Raw genomic sequence first — 22,108 nt, 5'->3', positions numbered from 1 at the left:
TATGAATGTCTATATGAATGTCTATATACATGTCTATATGAATGTCTATATGAAGAATGTCTATATGAAGAATGTCTATATGAAGAATGTCTATATGAAGAATGTCTATATGAATGTCTATATGAAGAATGTCTATATGAAGAATGTCTATATGAATGTCTATATGAATGTCTATATGAAGAATGTTTATATGAAGAATGTCTATATGAAGAATGTCTATATGGAGAATGTCTATATGAAGAATGTCTATATGGAGAATGTCTATATGAAGAATGTCTATATGAAGAATGTCTATATGAAGAATGTCTATATGGAGAATGTCTATATGGAGAATGTCTATATGGAGAATGTCTATATGAAGAATGTCTATATGAAGAATGTCTATATGAAGAATGTCTATATGGAGAATGTCTATATGAAGAATGTCTATATGAATGTCTATATGAAGAATGTCTATATGAAGAATGTCTATATGAAGAATGTCTATATGAATGTCTATATGAAGAATGTCTATATGAAGAATGTCTATATGAATGTCTATATGAAGAATGTCTGTATGAACAATGTCTATATGAATGTCTATATGAAGAATGTCTATATGAAGAATGTCTATATGAAGAATGTCTATATGAAGAATGTCTATATGAAGAATGTCTATATGAAGAATGTCTATATGAAGAATGTCTATATGAAGAATGTCTATATGAATGTCTATATGAAGAATGTCTATATGAAGAATGTCTATATGAATGTCTATATGAATGTCTATATACATGTCTATATGAATGTCTATATGAAGAATGTCTATATGAAGAATGTCTATATGAAGAATGTCTATATGAAGAATGTCTATATGAAGAATGTCTATATGAATGTCTATATGAAGAATGTCTATATGAAGAATGTCTATATGAATGTCTATATGAATGTCTATATGAAGAATGTTTATATGAAGAATGTCTATATGAAGAATGTCTATATGGAGAATGTCTATATGGAGAATGTCTATATGGAGAATGTCTATATGAAGAATGTCTATATGAAGAATGTCTATATGAAGAATGTCTATATGGAGAATGTCTATATGGAGAATGTCTATATGAAGAATGTCTATATGAAGAATGTCTATATGAAGAATGTCTATATGAAGAATGTCTATATGAAGAATGTCTATATGGAGAATGTCTATATGAAGAATGTCTATATGAAGAATGTCTATATGAAGAATGTCTATATGAATGTCTATATGAATGTCTATATGAATGTCTATATGAATGTCTATATGAAGAATGTCTATATGAAGAATGTCTATATGAAGAATGTCTATATGAAGAATGTCTATATGAAGAATGTCTATATGAAGAATGTCTATATGAATGTCTATATGAAGAATGTCTATATGAAGAATGTCTATATGAATGTCTATATAAATGTCTATATGAAGAATGTCTATATGAATGTCTATATGAAGAATGTCTATATGGAGAATGTCTATATGAATGTCTATATGAAGAATGTCTATATGAAGAATGTCTATATGAAGAATGTCTATATGAAGAATGTCTATATGAAGAATGTCTATATGAAGAATGTCTATATGAAGAATGTCTATATGAATGTCTATATGAAGAATGTCTATATGAAGAATGTCTATATGAATGTCTATATAAATGTCTATATGAAGAATGTCTATATGAATGTCTATATGAAGAATGTCTATATAAGGAATGTCTATATGAAGAATGTCTATATGAAGAATGTCTATATGAAGAATGTCTATATAAAGAATGTCTATATGAAGAATGTCTATATGAAGAATGTCTATATGGAGAATGTCTATATGAATGTCTATATGAAGAATGTCTATCTGAAGAATGTCTATATGAAGAATGTCTATATGAATGTCTATATGAATATCTATATGAAGAATGTCTATATGAATGTCTATATGAATGTCTATATGAAGAATGTCTATATGAAGAATGTCTATATGAAGAATGTCTATATGGAGAATGTCTATATGAAGAATGTCTATATGGAGAATGTCTATATGAAGAATGTCTATATGAAGAATGTCTATATGAATGTCTATATGAAGAATGTCTATATGAAGAATGTCTATATGAATGTCTATATGAAGAATGTCTATATGAAGAATGTCTATATGAATGTCTATATGAAGAATGTCTATATGAAGAATGTCTATATGAGGAATGTCTATATGAAGAATGTCTATATGAAGAATGTCTATATGAAGAATGTCTATATGAATGTCTATATGAATGTCTATATGAATGTCTATATGAATGTCTATATGAAGAATGTCTATATGGAGAATGTCTATATGAAGAATGTCCATATGAAGAATGTCCATATGAAGAATGTCTATATGAAGAATGTCTATATAAAGAATGTCTATATGAAGAATGTCTATATGGAGAATGTCTATATGAAGAATGTCCATATGAAGAATGTCCATATGAAGAATGTCTATATGAAGAATGTCTATATAAAGAATGTCTATATGAAGAATGTCTATATGAAGAATGTCTATATGAATTTCTATATGAAGAATGTCTATATGAATGTCTATATGAAGAATGTCTATATGAATGTCTATATGAAGAATGTCTATATGAAGAATGTCTATATGAATGTCTATATGAAGAATGTCTATATGAAGAATGTCTATATGAATGTCTATATGAAGAATGTCTATATGAATGTCTATATGAAGAATGTCTATATGAAGAATGTCTATATGAATGTCTATATGTTAAATAAAATTCTGACCCCCCACACATCCCCTGTTGCCGGGTGCTTTGCTATTAAATAACATAGCAGAGGTGGGAGTAGGGGGGCTCTTGAGTGGCGCGCTGGAAATTACGTTGTGCTGTGATGTCACTTCCACTGATGTCATGTGGGGGCACTCGCAGGTCATGTACCGAGGGCACCGCCAGACCTTAATAAAATCCTGGTGGCCACAACAAATGTTTGCGGGTGACTAATCTCTTCCAAATAGAGCGAAATTCAAAGCAAAAATGGGCACCAATGGGAGAAAAAAATGATGATCGTAAAAATTTGACACCCATAGACTTTAATGCATTTTGGAGAATTTTTGCCATTTCACAAATTTTTGGCGAATCAAAACGGGTTAGATTGGCCCATCACTACTTGCAACTGCTTTCCCTCCAGCAATATAAATTGTTCGTAGGAAAACATATGTGGCACTAAACAAATATTGGGAGGGAAAGAATTGTGAGGGATGTAGTTGCTGTAATACCAAAGATTTATCATGGGCAAGTAATCTCCTCATTAATCTAAGGGATTCTAAGAGATCTTTAACACCAGGGGTAACGGTATGCCATTAGTGATGGGCGAATAAATTCACCTAGCGCAAATTCGCAATGAATTTCCCGTGAAACTCCCGCGAAAATTTGACGGCGTAAAAACATTTTGGATGTGCATCTGAAAAGTTGGCTGCATCAAAATCGTCACGCTCATTGACGTTAACACCGGCATCAAAATTGACGCAATCAACAAGCGTAAATTTTCACGTTTCACAGATATTTTGCTGTTTCATGAATTTCGCTAATTTTTTGGCAACGCAAAATTGGTGAATTTTCACCCATCACTACATGCCATGGGAAAAATGTATATATTATATATTTTAATTATTATTTATAAGTCAAGTCAAGTAGTTATTTATTGCCATTTGTACCTATATATTTATATATATATTTGATTTGAATTCAACCATTATTTTTGTACTTTTTTAGTTTAAGGTTTATTTCACGGTGATTTCCGCTCTATCATTTCGGTGACATTTCTGTTCTTTCCTTACAATTTGCATCAGGTTTTTTATACAATTCAGTGCTCAGTGTATATTCAGCTCAGTTTTCCAAATTGGCAAAACCCATCAGGATTCTCCTCACTTCACATTGTTGTTGGCCAATCGCTGATTGGCAAGTCATAGCCCCGACCATGACATCACCAGATCCACCCCATGATGCTATCAGTCCATCCCCCTTCTCCAGATCGCTGGCAAGCAAAAGGTGTCAATCCTATATAAAATAATGTCATAAAACTAAGCAGTTCTGGTGTTGCCCCTTTTATAAATAGGCACAAGGGAAGATGCAGATACAGAAGCAAAAGAATTTATTACAAATACACAGTGATGGGCGAATAAATTCGCCAGGCACAAATTCGCACTGAATTTCCACATTTCGCCGCCGCCAATTAAATTCACAAAACGAAAATTCGCCTGTGAATTTTAGATGTGCTTTGGAAAAGTTGCTTGTGTCAAAACTGTCATGCATCAACATTATTTGGATGCCCATTGACTTTAACGCCAGCGTCAAAATTGACGCGGGCATCAAAATTTGTTTTTAGCAAATTTTTAGCCATTTTGCGAATTTCGCAGCGAAGCAAAATGGGACAAATTCGCCCATCACTACAAATACGCTGACGGTTGCAAAATGGTATGGCACCTGTTATCCAGAATGCTCAGGACCTGGGGTTTTCTGGATAACGGATCTTTCCGTAATTTGGATCTTCATACCTTAAGTCTACTAGAAATTAATTTAAACATTAAATAAACCCAATAAGCTGGTTTTGCTTCCAATAAGGATTAATTATATGTTAATTGGGATCAAGTACAAGCTACTGTTTTATTATTACACAGAAAAAGGAAATATTTTTAAAAAATGAGGATTATTTGGATAAAATGGAGTCTATGGGAGACAGCCATTCTGAGCTTTCTGGAAATCGGATTTTCCGGATAAGGGATCCTATACCTGTACAAGCATATGAATGGCACTGCTATTGACAACACTGACCCCACAGTACCCCTCCTCCAAAAAATGGAATGTTCTATGGCCTGTGCTTTATGAATAGGCTGCTGTGAACAGATGACAAGAATTAAACAGACAACTTGCTCCTCAGAATTTAATCGATATTTTTATATCCGCGAATCCACTTTAACCATTTACAGTCCCCTGAAGGCTGAAGCTTTTCCTATATCAATTAATTTGTCTCTAATGAATAATGTGAATATCAGACAGCTAGAGTTAAAGGATAAGTAAACCTTTAGCATAAATTAATGTAAAACTGTTGAGAGTGCCATTCTATGCCATTTACATTCATTTTTTTTTTAATTCCAAGATATTAAGGGACACCCTTACTGTTAATATAAATGAATTTTCTTACAAGAGTGCCACCTGCTCAGGTCAGGTCTGGGTTTTCACATTGTACAGTGAATCCTATAGTTTTGCTAAATTGTGTGTCATCAACAAATTGTCCCATTTATTACCATTATTAGTCCATTATCTTTAAATGACTCAAAATTGAAGGACAGAAATGTCCAGTACACGGTAACCCTGAAACGTTGATGTTGAGCCTTGAGTCGTGGCAACAGTAGAGGACCCCTAAAAAAAGAAGTTTTAGAGACTAGATTTTCGCTAGAGACAAAACAAATACTGCAAGTGCTGATGTTATACTGTACATATGTGTTATATGTGCTTATATCGTTCCTCTGGTCTATGTGTACAATCTCTCTTTTAACCAAAACATGTAGCCAATCTGCACATTCCCAGCTGTTATTCCCACTTTCATTAATAGAAAATACTAGAGACTCTCTGAAGGTTTTTGCTCCCTGTTATTTTTATCCTCTTTTGCTTCCATTGACTTGGGTTGAGATGGGGCTTTATGACTTGCTCTCAGGTAATAGAAATATACAATCCTAAACATCTCAACATGATTGACTTGTCTCCGTTTTCAACATTGTCAGACTGGGGGGCTCAGGGCGCACCGAGCCTGCAGCTTCAGGGGCCCCACACTATCCCCCGGGCCCCCAGTGGTAACCCCCCCCCTCCGAGAACCCCCTTAGTTTCTCCCGGTGTCCCACTTAGGAATGCACCAAATCCAGGATTTGCTTCGGGATTCTGCCTTTTTCAGCAGGGTTCAGATTTGGGCGAATCCTTCTGCCTGGCCAAACCAAATCCAAATCCTAATTTCCATATGCAAATTAGGGGCGGGGAGGGAAATTGTGTGACTTTTTGTCACAAAACAAGGAAGTAAAAAATGTTTTTCCTTTCCCACCCCTAATTTGCATATGGAAATTAAGATTTGGTTCGGTATTTGGCCGAATCTTTTGCGAAGGATTTGGGGGTCTGGCCGAATCCAAAATGGTGGCTTTGGTGCATCCCTAGTCCCACTGGCCCAGTACAACACTGAATTTCAACCTTAAAGAGATACTGTCATGGGGAAAACATTTTTTTTCAAAATGAATCAGTTAATAGTGCTGCTCCAGCAGAATTCTGCACTGAAATCCATTTCTCAAAAGAGCAAACTGATTTTTTTATATTCAATTTTGAAATCTGACATGGGGCTAGACATTTTGTCAATTTCCCAGCTGCCCCAAGTCATGTGACTTGTGCTCTGATAAACTTCAATCACTCTTTACTGCTGTACTGCAAGTTAGAGTGATATCACCCCCCTCCCTTTCCCCCCCAGCAGCCAAACAAACAGGGGTGGAATGTCAAGACTATAAGACTAATTTAAGCACAAGACAAATGCAGTGCTCCTTTAAGGCTCCAGAAATTGAATCTAAATCGCGCTCATATCTACTTGTGGAAGGATCAAGCAACACAACATCAATTCTGTTTTATGGTCAATGGATTTTTCTAGCTATTAAAGGTAAATATGTATGATGTCAAATATGAAAGAGTTTCTTCCTGGACTAGTTAGATTGCAAGAAGGCTTAAAGGGATACTGTCATGGGAAAAAAAAAATTTTTTTCAAAATGAATCAGTTAATAGTGCTACTCCAGCAGAATTCTGCACTGAAAACCATTTCTCAAAAGAGCAACCAGATTTTTTTATATTCAATTTGGAAATCTGACATGGGGCTAGACATATTGTCAATTTCCCAGCTGCCCCCAGTCATATGACTTGTGCTCTGATAAACTTCAGTCACTCTTTACTGCTGTACTGCAAGTTGGAGTGATATCACCTCCTCCCTTTCCCCCCCCCCAGCAGCCAAACAAAAGAACAATGGGAAGGTAACCAGATAGCAGCTCCCTAACACAAGATAACAGCTGCCTGGTAGATCTAAGAACAACACTCAATAGTAAAATCCAGGTCCCACTGAGACACATTCAGTTACATTGAGAAGGAAAAACAGCAGCTTGCCAGAAAGCATTTCTCTCCTGAAGTGCAGGCACAAGTCACATGACTGGGGGCAGCTGGGGAATTGACAATATGTCTAGTCCCATGTCAGATTTCAAAATTGAATATAAAAAAATCTGTTTACTCTTTTGAGAAATGGATTTCAGTGCAGAATTCTGCTGGAGTAGCACTATTAACTGATGTGTTTGGAAAAAACATGTTTTCCGATGACAGGATCCCTTTAACTACTATTTAAGTATAAAAGAAAAAAGTATAACAAGGCTAAAAGAAAGATAAAATACATATTGATAAAGTCTTGTGCAGAACGTGACTACGTATGGAGTGGAAATGTTTCAAACAAGTCAGCAGAGGCTTCTCAGAAATAAATATATTTACTTCTCCCTGCCCCCGCTCGCTCAATTCTACATTGTTCTTTTCAGAGGAATAGATTACCTTCCATGAAATGCTGACTCAAAGGACATTGTGTAAAGGACTCATTGTTATCTGTAAGAGAGATTTCCGCTTGTTGAACTTGCAAATAGATCTCTATCTCCAAATACATGAACTGAATCGTAATCAGTATTTCAGCTGCTGCTCCATGGCTGCAAATTAAGGTACTGTCAAATGGGGTTTTTTCTACAACGAATAACACTGTATGGGGTTAAGTTTAGACGCAAACAAGTTTCGTTTTTGCATTTGCAGTAGAAAGCCGTAGCCAGGAACTTCAGAACCATCTAAAGAGTTGTGTTGTTTGCTTCTCTTACTTATACAATAAGCCCCATCATTTACCGACCTTCTATTATTCTTCAGCTGATTCACATATTCTCACTTATTTTTTCTGGTTCTTGGTTTGGAAATCCTTCCGGCAACTGATGTGATTCTAGTAAATGCTCTGTATAAACAGTATTACTGGTAAATATATATCTGCCTGATGTGTTCAGCACATTTATACAGACATTAACACTGGGAAACATTTATATACAGATAAATATATTTCTCCTGATAATAAAATCCCTCGTCATTATTTCTAACCCTCGTATGTGGTCGAAACTATATTGCCTGTTGGTGTTTTATTATGGGGGAGTGTCAAGTTTCCTTTATTTGTTCACATGTAGACTTGGATTTCAGACTACAGGTATAGGATCCATTATTCAGAAATCTGTTATCCAGAAAGCTCTGAATTATGGAAAGGCAATCTCATATAGACTCCATTATAATCAAATAATTCCGATTTTTAATAATTACTTGTTTTTTCTGTGTAATAATAAAACAGTTCCTTGTGCTTCTTCCCAACTAAGATATAATTATTCCTTATTGGAGGCAAAACCAGCCTATTGGCTTTATTTCATGTTTATATGATTTTCTAGTAGACTTAAGGCACGAAGACCCAAATTACGGAAAGATCCGTTATCCGGAAAAGCCCAGGTCCCGAGCATTCTGGATAACAGGTCCCATACCTGTACCTTTTACTTGATCCCAACTAAGATATAATTAATCCTTATTGGAGGCAAAACCAGCCTATTGGCTTTATTTCATGTTTATATGATTTTCTAATTTTGAAGATCCAAATCACAGAAAGATTTAGTATCTGGAAAACTCCAGGTCCCAGGCATTCTGGATAACAGGTCCCATACCTGTACCTTGTACTTGATCCCAACTAAGATATAATTATTCCTTATTGGAAGCAAAACCAGCCTATTGGCTTTATTTCATGTTTATATGATTTTCTAGTAGACTTAAGGCATGAAGATCCAAATTACAGAAAAAATCCCTTATCCGGAAAACCCCAGGTCCCGAGCATTCTGTATAACAGGTTTCATACCTGTATTAGAAAGGAGCAGTCATGGGCAAATAAATTCACCAGGCGCAAATTGCGTCAAATCTCACGAATACATTCGTGAAACTGCCGCAAAATTTACCAGCGAAAATTGATTTTAACTCTGGTGTCAAAATTGACGCGAGTGGCAGAATTGACGTGGGCGTTAAAATTAGATTTTCGGGAATTTCAAGGGAAATTCGCTAATTTTTCGGCAAAACGGGACTAATCACTAAAGGAGATATCTCTAATAGGCTAAAATTTAGCAGGAAAGGTCCTGCAGATTGGTTGAAACTTAGATAAACCATTTTGGGAGAAACCTTAAATGGTAAATAATAAAGCCCCTTTTTTTACAAGTGTGGTACTTTTGGACCTTAAAAATAAATTTTGGACCCTAAAAATGGTTTCACAACATGGGAGTGAGCGCTCACATATCGGGGGCAGTTTTTTTACTAAACTATCCATCCCTGATCACCTAGCAAATTTGTTAGCCATGTCCACATCCACAGCCCAGTTCAGTTGTTGGTTTTCATAAGTTATTTAGCTTTTAATTTAGCAGCTCTCCAGTTTACAAGTTCAGCAGTCTGGTTGCTAGGGTGCAAATTACCTTAGCAACCATGCATTGATTTGAGTGAGAAACTGGAGAGGGACATCCACCGCACAAGAACTTTACCACTGTGTGTGTTTTAATAAAGCCACTTTTGAAAGACAAAGATTGTGTCCCCACATGGAGTCCCGGATTAGCGCCCAGTAATGCGGGAGTTGCTTTAGACAGAAAGACTTGTTATAATGCCCTACACAAAAGCCCAGTGTAAAATAATGTTCCACGTGTTAGACAATGTATGGGGGAAACCAGTTAGACAAAAATATTTTTTTAGGACTTTTGCAGCCTATCACTCTGAAAAAAGGAAAAGACACCAGTGTTTTTTGAACTTAGAAGTTTTTCTACTCAGAAAATATGATGTTAATAACAGAAGAAAGAGGAAGATCTATACTCTCCATTGCACTTCGTCTGGTCTGAGCTGGTGACGGCAACTCTGGCGAAAGAAGTAAAATCTGCATCTCAGTGAATTTGCAGAGTAACGTCCATTCGCCAAGAGTGTAAATTAGCGCTAGCGTCTGTCTCTTTCACTAGCGAAGTTATGCCTGCGCCCGTTAATAAATGCCTGCGGGTGGTAACGCAAGTGAATTAATTCTAGTGTTAGCCACTTTGCCCTCAAGTAAATCTGCCCCCAAGTGTCTAATTGCTGCTGAAACTAAAAAAAAATCTAGGTGGCTTTACTTTTCCTTTAGATAATACATTCACTCAAATTGCTAATATTGCCTCATTCCAGGGCCAGACCAGGGGCAGGCAGAAGAGGCAGGTGTCTAGGGCGCAATGAAGTGGGGGCGCCAAGCACGTACCTCTTCTTTTAGCCTGGTCTGAACTCTTTCTCCCTCCTGCAATCTGCTGTCTTCCCCCTCACAAATTGAAATATTTCCTGGACGTGTGCCCATGTGCACTGGAGGTCCTGCCCGTAAGGGGTGAAGCAGCCGGCCGGGTTACCTTGGGTGCCTGCCTCATTCATTAAGCTCATATGCAAGTGTCAGTTGAACATTTTTAACATATCAAATTGTATAAAACACACTTTTTTTGTTTAATCCGCGTTTTACTTGTTTTGTTAATGAGACTTTTACACCTATAGGGTTAGACACAAGATCGTGCCCTGACTATAAAATGCTGATCCCCATTAATATGATAATAATTCCCCAATGGGGCACCTACAAGAGGAGTGAAATGAAGATTGGCTGAACCAAAACAGAGCAGTTTCATCTGACACATGGGCAAGAGTTACACTGAGCTTCTCTCCATTTTTAAAATGTCGGGAGAAAATGTCGTTTTTGCACCATTTTTATTTCGTTTGAAAGACAAATTCATAAAAGTGTCTGTAAACTTCTTTCACTAAAATATGAAAAGTGTCGGTTGAGTCGGAATTTAGGAGAATTTCTGTTTGTGAATATGGAGAAAGTATTTTACTCCAGTTTACCATCACTTTTACTCCACAAATGGGCTTCTCTCCACTTGTGTAAAAACCCCCCTATGTGTTGAGTGAAAGCTGGAACCTCAGGTGGTTTCATTTTAACCCCCCACGTGTGAACATGGGCATGTGCACAAGCGCCGGAGCATTGAGAAGCTGCGTGTCCCCAGTGCCCCCCTATAGAGCGACCGGGCAGCCCTAATAATTTGCCACCCTAGGCCTCGGCACAAATCTGGGGCTGACGGTGCTGTTCCCTTGAACGTATTCAGGGCTTTCTTTTCCACTTCTTCCACGTAAAGGTTCTCTCCGATTGGTGACTCAAGGGAACCCATGGTACAGCCATGTTTTGTCTATAAAAGTCTTGTGCTTAAAATAAGTGTCAATAAGGCATAGGACCAGTAAGGAAGTCATATTTAAATACAGTAACGTATGTTGCAAGCTGGTACCAGTATAAATGTACTGTATGTGTATGAACACAAGGACATTTGCTGATAAATATACAGAAGTAAAGGCACTGGATGAGAAATATTATGTCATGGCAATGAGTGAGCAGTGAATAATTCTATGGAGGGTAAGTTACATAAGAATCTGAGCATAATAGGAGAAAATTTAGGAGGATATTTGAATTGGGTATGGTAAATGACAAATAGGTTTATAAGTAGTATATATATACAGGTCACTAGCTGGTACTAGTAATAAATATATGTATGCAAATGTGATAGGCTTGGCTGGTAAAAAGTGGGAACTGAAAGTAACAGCACTGAATAAGAAACATTATATAATTACTGATACACAGTCAAATGACTGGGCAGTAAATATAGAAGTAAATATAGAAGTAAATATAAAATTAAAGCTCCCCATAGACGCGATGATTCTTCTTGCCGAACGACCAATTTTAGGGAAGTCCGACCAATCCTTCGAAATTATCGTGCGGTTAGTGGGATATGAACGATCGTACATCTTACTATTTTTCGGCCGACATCTGTCAGGAAATTTATGGGCCAGGTTAAAAAATCTTTGTGGGTCCCAGTGCAATGTATCTATGTTTGCAGGGCCAAGCAGCTCCCCTTTGTTTTCCTGGCAAATTGGTCTTTTTAGTTGATGGTAAATTTGTATGATCGTTCTGAGAAGATCGTGGTCTCACGATGAGGATCTGATCTTTTAAAATTCTCAACATCTATGGCCAGCTTAAGGCTGTAACTTGTATCAGGGACAGAGGAAATCTAAACAGAGGAGAGGGTATTGTTCAGTTGGTTACAGATTGTTCACCATAAACAAAGACTTCATGCAAATGCTTTCTATCTTTTCTTTTTTACTGTCTCCTCAAAATGTAAGTTTCAAGTTGAATGTTGGTGTCTCTAGTGTTTGAGTCTGACAGTTCAGTCATTCAGGTGCTGAACTGTTACAATTTGCTCCATTAGTTGATCCATTTCTCAGCAGTATCTGTGGAATTTAAGTGCAACTATTGGATCAAGTCTAACAGCTGCCTGAAATGGATCAACTAAATGGATCAATTTAATACAGATAAAGAGTCGGCGACCCCCCCCTCCCAGAGGTGCTTTAGATGTTGAAAAATTAAACTTTACACTTCAATATTAAAAAAACTGTAAAAAATAGAAAACAGAAAGTAATTGGAGAAAGTCTTTTTTTCTGGTGAACTGTCTGAAACCAACGGAACTGAAAAAAGTATTTAAAGATGAACAACCTATTTAAGCAGGATTTGAAACCCAGTGTAGAGAAGTAACAGGAAATAGGAGCTTCTTACATTTTGAACTGTTTACAGACTGAACTGTTTACAGATAATAAGGCTTCAGGCAAATTAATTGTATGAGTGTGCTAGAGACCCCCTCATTTAAGCAAAGTGGAAGAGGTTGAGGGGGTTTTGGGCAAGTCTTAATAATGGGGGATTTTACTTTATAATGACTGGAACAACAGTACTGTTATGTCATTTTGTCTATACCATTTACAAATACATGTAGGGATGCACTGAATCCACTATTTTGGATTCACCGGAACCCCCGAATCCTTTGTGAACGATTCAGCCGAATACCAAACAGAATCCGAACCCTAATTAGCATATGCAAATTAGGGTTCAGATTCAGTTTGCCCGTGCAGAAGGATTCGGCGGAATCTGAATCCTGCTGAAAAAGGCAGAATCCCGAACCGAATCCTGGATTCGGTGCATCCCTAAATTTATGTTACAGATTGTTAAGGTAATGTGAAAAAGGCACCTGGGCCTGATGGAATACTCCCATTGAGCTCAGTTCAGTTTTAGCCTGGCTACTTTATCTCTCATTTTATCAGAGTAACATTCATCAGGTATGATACTTATGGACTGGAGGAAATGTGATGTAGTTCCAATATTTATTTAAAAGGAAAATTAATTACAATGTGATGCTGCCAATTATAGGCCCACTAATTTGATTTGTTCTGAGCAATTTACATTGTACTTTGCATTTTGTTCAGGGATCACATTTATTATGCTCTGGAGAAATACATTATAAGTAGCAATTAACATGGCTTCATGAGGACATACCATGTCAAACAAATGTAATTGCTTTCTATGATGAAGTTAGTAGGAATTTTACAAGTACTAATAATAAAAACGTGGACAGTGGTGTTCCAATAAATATGATCTATTTAGATTTTTCCAAAGCTTTTAATACAGTGTTGTATAAAGGTCTGTTGGTCTTGGTAATGTTGTTTGTATAGGCATGGCAAACTTGCTGAAGGATCATGTACATAAATAAATGATGATGATGATGGTTGGTAATAGGACATTCTCTACCTGGAGAAGGGTTCTTGGTTTTTTATTGACTTTGTTCATGAATGACTTGTGTGGTCATTGTAATCAACGTAAATCAACATTTGTAGATGACACAAGATAATGTAGGCCGTTTCATTTCAGAATGTGGCATCCTTTAAGCAGGATCCGGAAAAACTTCCAATCGGTGCAACCAATGATGAGATTCAATGTCAATTATTTCAATGTTATGCATTTTGGATTTAAAGGTCTGCAAGCTAATTCTACCCTTAATGAGTCTACGTTAGGCAAATGCTGATAGAGAAGGACCTAGGGGTACTTGGAGATAATTTGCTTGGCTGTAGAAAGTAATGACATGGAGCACCAGCAATGGGGGTTATAGATTCATGGGAGGAGAGGGTCAATCTTCATTGAATAAATGGTGCAACTTTGGTCTAAAGTGCTCAAACAGGTCTTCATTGAGATTAGAAAAAAGAGTTAGGGAAGGGCATCAGAAACATAGCATCCCCCTCTCATCTTACTAAAATGACAAAATAAAGATTTCTAGTTACAGCATGGAAAGGGGCTTTATCGTTTTAAATTCGTTTTTCTGTCCTTTCGTTATTAAGGCCCTTGTGAAAAGGTAAATATAGGACATATAACCAGGTGTGTTACGACAAGGATTAAATAACATAGAAGGAGACATACAGGAATTCAAGAGGGATATGGCTACTGGTCAGCATTGGACTGGGGGAATCTGGATCCCACTGGGGCTTCCACCTCAGTTGCCCCACTCCGGGCTCTAAGCACAGTTGTGGGGTCCTTCAAGGATGCCACAACCCCTCCCTCCCCTGCAGGTAACTTTTGGTCTTAGTTGAGGCCAGACCGGGTATCACCATGTTTTTTCATGGTGTCCCATCTGCCCGCTCTGACCCTGGTGCTTCAGTTTTCAGGTACTTGGTGATATGAGATAGTCGCTAACTCTACAAATTACCATTTTAGGAAATGACACTGGCACCCCAAAAATGAAGCCTTATAAAGGGTTGGTTAAGCCTGAAACGTCTCCAGTTTTGTGGCACAAATAAACCAGCTGTTAACTTGGACTGGAACAATCTTTACAATAAATATTTCACCCATACAGTGGTATATTGTGTGTTTGTGCAGCACTACTTCATATTGCTGGCACCCCAAAAAGGGGGCAACACAAAATGAAATTAAAATCTTAAGGGAGGTGGATAAAGACGTTAAACTCTATATCCAACAGAGCCTTAATTCTTGGAGTCTGAAATGCTATTTATGACATTTAGGGGCAGATTTATCAAGGGTCGAATGGAAAATTTAAAGTAAAAAAATTTGAATTTGAGCTATTTTTGTGTACTTCGACTAGGGAATAGTCCAAATTCTAAAATTCGAATATCAAAATTCATCATGTAGTGTCTCTTCGACCATTCTCCATCTAAAACCTGCCAAATTGCTGTTAAAGCCTATGGTGGGCCTCCTAGAACCTATTTCGAATCAATTGGTAGACTTTGAAAAATTATGTTTTTTTTAAAAAAATACTTTGAATCAAATTTAATTGAATATGATTTTACTTCGATTTGAACAGTAGAATACAGACTGTTCACCTGGAAAAAAAACGTTGATTTTTTTAATACATATCAGTTGGTCTTTTTTTATTCGTATTTCAAAGTTATGGAAGTTAAAAAAAAACGCAACCTTTGATAAATCTGCACCTTATTGTAGGAGTTTCATGTTATGTGTCTTTTTTTTTACAGATATATTGATCTTGCCTTATCTACAACATAACCCAGGCAAGGTAAGAGAGATGTTATATTTTACTAATAGTTAGGATCTGCTATAACTTATTTAGGGTCTTGAACCAACTTTTAGTATTAGTTAGTCTAACTAATGTGATCCATATAATATCGCGTGAGGAATAGCCAGGATATGTTTGTGTACATTTTGCAGCAGTTTATGCAGAAATTGACAATAAATCAATGTGTAAAGACTAATCTCATAAATAAACACAAGGCATTTACTGAGGTGTAGATGTTTAATTTCTATGTTTAAATATTTGTCCATTCAAGAATAACAGTGCTAATGCTAAGACAATACCATTTTGCCTTACAAATAAACAGATAAATAATGTGCCTTGGAATATGTCCCAGAGGAAGGCAGGAGCCAACTTTGCTATTTACTGTCTGTCTGGAATTCAGAATCTCACCTCTGGGTATAAACAGAGGAATAATACACAAAATATTGTGCTTTGATAATTGTTTTTTTATTTCTTACAATATTTGCTGCTGAATAATTACACACAATAAACCTTTGTGCCAGTGACATGTGTGATCATGAGTCAGATTAGTGCAAAGTTCTACTGAACCCCTTGTCATTAGTCAGTCCCAGTGGTGAAACAAAAACACCGGGCCCCACCCACAGAAAAAAATTGGAGGAACCCAGTGCACATTACCTTGTGCCGCTCTTCGGGGGGGTTTAATACTATAGAGCAAGCCGACTCCACAGTCCAGCCCCCCCCTCCAGTGACAGTGGGGTCTGCTTTCCTCTATAGTTACCACTGGTCAGTCCCAATGTTTATATCAATATACAGTATATATATAATCTACAGTCTGATCATTTCCCTATGAGACCAGACTATAAATTATATCCTTGATGTCCTCACTCGTCCCTTCTATTACAGTCTGACTGACTTATATTCCACTCTCCCACCCTCTGCCATTTCCTCCCTCAGCGTCTCTCTCCCTCTTCTGTTCCCCCTCCAACCACTCCCTGTGCCCCTCCCACACCCTGTCACTCTTCAGTCCATCGTTACTTCTGCCTGTACCACCCTCCAGCTAACAAACTTCATCAGGCCCGGACTGGCAATCTGTGGGTTCTGGCAAATGCCAGAGGGGCTGCTATAAGTCACTATAGATTGGGCTGGTGGGAGGCTGTTTGGGGCTCTGTGTGCCTGAAACACCAGGGCCTATTTAATCTCAGTCCAGGCCTGAACTTCAGACTTGCTCATCTACATCTGTCTCCCTCTTGTGCTCCCCGGGCCCCTCCTTCTGCCTCTCTCACACCTCACACTGTTACTTCTGCCACTCCCACCCCCTCCCACTATCAAACTCCCCCTCCTTCTCTTGCCTTCAGCCATCTCTGATGCAGTGGAAGACGTCACACAGAGCGGGCGACTTTAAAAGAACGTGAGGAAAACAAGAGTAAATACAGGTACCCGGCCCCTTAGAAGCGCTGCAGGGAAAGATAAAACTAAACAAGGAGAGACACCAGCAGAATAGACTAGTTTAGCATTATGTCATTATGTAAAAAGCAAACACAGAAATCTTCAGGAAGTAAAAACTGAACTCAGAAACTTTAGATTATAGTGGATAATGTACCCCCTACTTAAAATGTATAACGATATTAATAGTCACCTCGGAGGGCCGCCATCAGAAATCCCGGGGCAAAATTTTGTGGGCCCCCTGGTCCCAGCCCACCCCACACCACAAGAAAAAGTCCACCAAAACACCACCGCCAAAAACGGGAAACCCCCCTCACTCACAAGTTATAAAAAGCCATTGGTGCTCATCATTTAAAAAACAAAAACAAAAAAATTGTTGGCAGGGGTCCACATAAAAGTTTTCAGAAAAACATTAGTGGTCAGGGCCCCCCTACAAGTTAAAAGAAATCATGGTGGTCAGGGGCCCCCCTATGAGTTAAAAAAAAAAATGATTGATGCCAGGGGCATGTTAAAAAACATTGGTGATCAGGGCCCCCCTATAAGTGCAGAAGAATGATTGTATAAGTGGGTATTGCAGACTGTGTATATAACAGGATCCTTATAGCACCAGGCAAACTGTGTGCTACATATAATATAATATCATCACATATAACATCACATATAACATCACATATAATATCACATATAATATCACATATAACATCACATATAACATCACATATAACATCACATATAATATCATCACATATAACATCACATATAATATCATCACATATAACATCACATATAATATCATCACATATAACATCACATATAATATCACATATAACATCACATATAACATCACATATAACATCACATATAACATCACATATAACATCACATATAACATCACATATAACATCACATATATTTTCACATATAATATCATCACATATAACATCACATATAACATCACATATAACATCACATATAACATCACATATAACATCACATATAACATCACATATAACATCACATATATTTTCACATATAAATATCAAATCACATATACATCACATATAACATCACATATAACATCACATATAACATCACATATAACATCACATATAACATCACATATAACATCACATATAACATCACATATAACATCACATATAACATCACATATAATATCACATATAACATCACATATAACATCACATATAACATCACATATAATATCATCACATATAACATCACATATAACATCACATATAACATCACATATAACATCACATAATATCACATATAACATCACATATAACATCACATATAACATCACATATAACATCACATATAACATCACATATATTTTCACATATAATATCATCACATATAACATCACATATAACATCACATATAACATCACATATAACATCACATATAACATCACATATAATATCATCACATATAACATCACATATAACATCACATATAACATCACATATAATATCACATATAACATCACATATAACATCATATATAATATCACATATAACATCACATATAACATCACATATAATATCATCACATATAACATCACATATAATATCATCACATATAACATCACATATAACATCACATATAATATCACATATAACATCACATATAACATCACATATAACATCACATATAACATCACATATAATATCATCACATATAACATCACATATAATATCATCACATATAACATCACATATAACATCACATATAACATCACATAATATCACATATAACATCACATATAACATCACATATAACATCACATATAACATCACATATAACATCACATATAACATCACATATATTTTCACATATAATATCATCACATATAACATCACATATAACATCACATATAACATCACATATAACATCACATAATATCACATATAACATCACATATAACATCACATATAACATCACATATAACATCACATATAACATCACATATATTTTCACATATAATATCATCACATATAACATCACATATAACATCACATATAACATCACATATAACATCACATAATATCACATATAACATCACATATAACATCACATATAACATCACATATAACATCACATATAACATCACATATAACATCACATATATTTTCACATATAATATCATCACATATAACATCACATATAACATCACATATAACATCACATATAACATCACATATAACATCACATATAACATCACATATAACATCACATATAACATCACATATAACATCACATATATTTTCACATATAATATCATCACATATAACATCACATATAACATCACATATAACATCACATAATATCACATATAACATCACATATAACATCACATATAACATCACATATAATATCACATATAACATCACATATATTTTCACATATGATATCATCACATATAATATCATCACATGTAATATGACACTGCAGAGTCAGAGCTAGGCAAATAAGAAGATACACAGCACTGCTTTGTCTCTGTCTCTCGTGTTGTTTGTGTCCAAGCTCCAGTCGGCTGTCACTCAGCTCTCATTCTGCCATAGAGAAAGGAGCCCAAACAGGAACAGAGTGTTTGCAGGGGCGGGACGGAGCCTGCTGAGTGATGTATGGAAGGGAGAAGCTGTCATTGGCTGAAAAGCAATGGGGCAGGACCAGATTACAGAGTTAGGGATCGTCTGCCAATTTCATACTGTTTATGAAAACTCTAGTAGTATATTGTGTCACAGTTTGAAATTGAGTTTGCTGATTGTAGGACTTGCAGATAATCCCTCATTTTACACTTCTCCTCCATGTACCATTTTCAGTGCAGTTTAGCGTCTTCAACACAGCCAGGCCCCACTTTAGCCCCGGGCCCAGTACACGTGTACCCCCTGCATTCCTCCCAACTGTCCCGTCTTTAGAGGGACACTCCCTCTTTTCACAACTCAACCCACAGTCCCTCGTTTGTACTGGAAAGTCCCGTTTTTCTCTGCACTGAACAGTCAGAAAAATAAACAAAGTTTCTAACTTAATTGGCTTTTGGCAGAGAGCCCAGAACAGCCAGAGCTGCAGATAAGATACTTTTGTAACAATATCGAGATAAGCAAATAAGTAATTGTAACAATATAAGATAACAGGTCCCTGGGGAGACGTTAGACTCACAGTTTAAAGGGCAATTCACCTTCATTAGCAAAACTGTAATAACTGAAAAAAAAACACAGACATATTGTTCAAACTTTCTTTTGTAAAATGAACATGGTAATTAGGGGGTGTGGCCACAAAACTGGGCGTGGTCCAACATTTTTTGCTGGCTACGCACGACATCTTTTTTGTCCCTCTTTTTATTTCTAAAATGTTGGGAGGTGTGTGCCCCCCTGATGGCGGCCCTGGAGCAGATCTTGGCAAAATGCTGAAATTCACAACAGGCCCTGGTCAGAACTTCCAACATTTGAAGAATAGAAAGCGGCACAAAAACTTTTAACCAGTCGCACTTTGTGCCACACGTGTACATACAACAGCCATGTTATACAGCCCGGAGTATAAATGAGGCAAAGGAAACTGCTGGTGTTACTTCTCCTGTGCCCAATATACACTCACACTATTTGCTCTCAGAATAATCAATTTATATTCACAACTTACTGTGTATCATCATTCTGTTTCACATAAAAGAGACCTCGACATTTCTTATCATCATCACTTGCTTAAAAACAGTGGCAGCTAATAGAAGAACGTAAAGTCATTGTTGTTTTAAATCAATGACAGAGTAGATTATATTAGGCATCTAAAGAAGATTATGTATACACATCAGAAGGCTAAGGGGTTGTTCACCCTTAAATTAACTGTTAGTATTATGTAGAGAGTGAGGTTTTTGACTTATTTAGCTTTTTATTCAGCAGCTCTCCAGTTTGCAGTTTCAGCCATCTGGTTGCTAGAGTCCAAATCCCCCTAGTAACTGATTTGAATAAGAGACTGGAATATGAATAGGAGAGGACTGAATAGAAAGATGAGGAATAAAAAGTAACACCTAGTAAGCGGTTGGGTGAGTATATAGAGATGAGTTCAGAGATGTAGGGTGGGGCAGAGTTATGAAGTGCTTTGAAAGTCAGTGTCATTAATTTGAATTTGATTCTGAAAGGTAACGGAAGCCAGTGCAGGGATTGACAGAATGGCGAGGCAGAGGAGGAGCGGTTGCTGAGGTGTATAAGCCTCGCAGCAGTGTTCATTATGGACTGGAGAGCTGACAGTCTCTGGAGGGGGAGGCCAATTAAAAGAGAGTTACAGTAGTCTAGACGTGATATGACGAGAGAGTGAATAAGAATTTTGGCAGCATCTTGGGTGATAAATGATGGTATTTTGGATATGTTCCTTAGGTGGAAGTGACATGATTTAATAAGTGACTGGATATGAGGAGTGAATGACAGGGCAGAATCTAGGATAACCCCAAGGCACCGGGCCTAGGGAGAGGGGGTGATAGTGGAATTGTTAACTATGATGGATACTTCCGGGATGATACTGGTGTTAGTTGGAGGAAAGAGAACCATTTCAGTTTTAGAGAAGTTTAATTTAAGGTAGTGTTGTGACATCCAGGTAGAGATAGCGGACAGGCAGGAGGAGACGCGAGTTAGGAGTTCTGGGTTGAGATCAGGAGATGAGAGATAGATCTGAGTATCGTCAGCATAGAGGTGGTAGTGGAACCATACGAGTTGATTCATTTGCCGAGGGAGGAATTATAGAGGGAGAATAGTAATCGACAGAGCCTTGAGGAACCATTTTACACCTCTCACAACCCAACATTATCAATCACCGGTCAGGAAGTAACAATATTTACTTTGGTCACCACTTCACTAGAAGGAACAAGTTGGGCTGAACTGAATAATTGTAACATTTAATACAAAAATGCCATAATATTCTTATTTTCTTCTCATTCAGGTTTTTTGTGCCTTAAGAATGTAAATGATTAGATTACTATTTGCAATGGCTTGGACATTGCTAACTTTCTGCAAGCTCTTCATTTTGGGAACGCTACAATACATTAGAGCAAGCTCTGCAGAAGGTAAGTACTCATGGCTGCTCATTCGCTAATTCTTTTCTAACCACTTATATAAT

The 22,108-nt window shown here is 36.8% G+C and overlaps 2 protein-coding genes across 7 annotated transcripts in view; one reads left to right on the top strand and one right to left on the bottom strand.

Moving 5' to 3' along the window:
* Positions 1 to 22,108, bottom strand: part of LOC108709068 (interleukin-5 receptor subunit alpha) — a 137,689-nt gene that overhangs the window by 37,653 nt on the left and 77,928 nt on the right. The gene's annotated exons all lie outside the window — the stretch shown is intronic.
* Positions 1 to 22,108, top strand: part of LOC108709067 (granulocyte-macrophage colony-stimulating factor receptor subunit alpha) — a 42,907-nt gene that overhangs the window by 959 nt on the left and 19,840 nt on the right. For 2 of the 6 annotated variants that reach the window (XM_018248697.2, XM_041583302.1), the window contains exons 1-3: positions 7,640 to 7,780; positions 15,519 to 15,559; positions 21,932 to 22,055. In XM_018248697.2, coding sequence (XP_018104186.1) covers positions 21,956 to 22,055 — 100 coding nt within the window. In that variant the 5' untranslated portion in view covers positions 7,640 to 7,780; positions 15,519 to 15,559; positions 21,932 to 21,955. Of the gene's footprint in view, positions 1 to 7,639; positions 7,781 to 15,518; positions 15,560 to 16,224; positions 16,972 to 21,931; positions 22,056 to 22,108 lie in introns of those variants that run through there. The other 4 variants (XM_041583303.1, XM_041583304.1, XM_041583305.1 and 1 more) reach the window with 4 other exon arrangements.

Source organism: Xenopus laevis, chromosome 2S (assembly GCF_017654675.1).
Source record: "Xenopus laevis strain J_2021 chromosome 2S, Xenopus_laevis_v10.1, whole genome shotgun sequence".
Lineage (NCBI taxonomy): Eukaryota > Metazoa > Chordata > Amphibia > Anura > Pipidae > Xenopus > Xenopus laevis.
The sequence above is the reverse complement of the archived record's forward strand: the minus strand, read 5'-3'. Positions and strand labels throughout refer to the sequence as shown.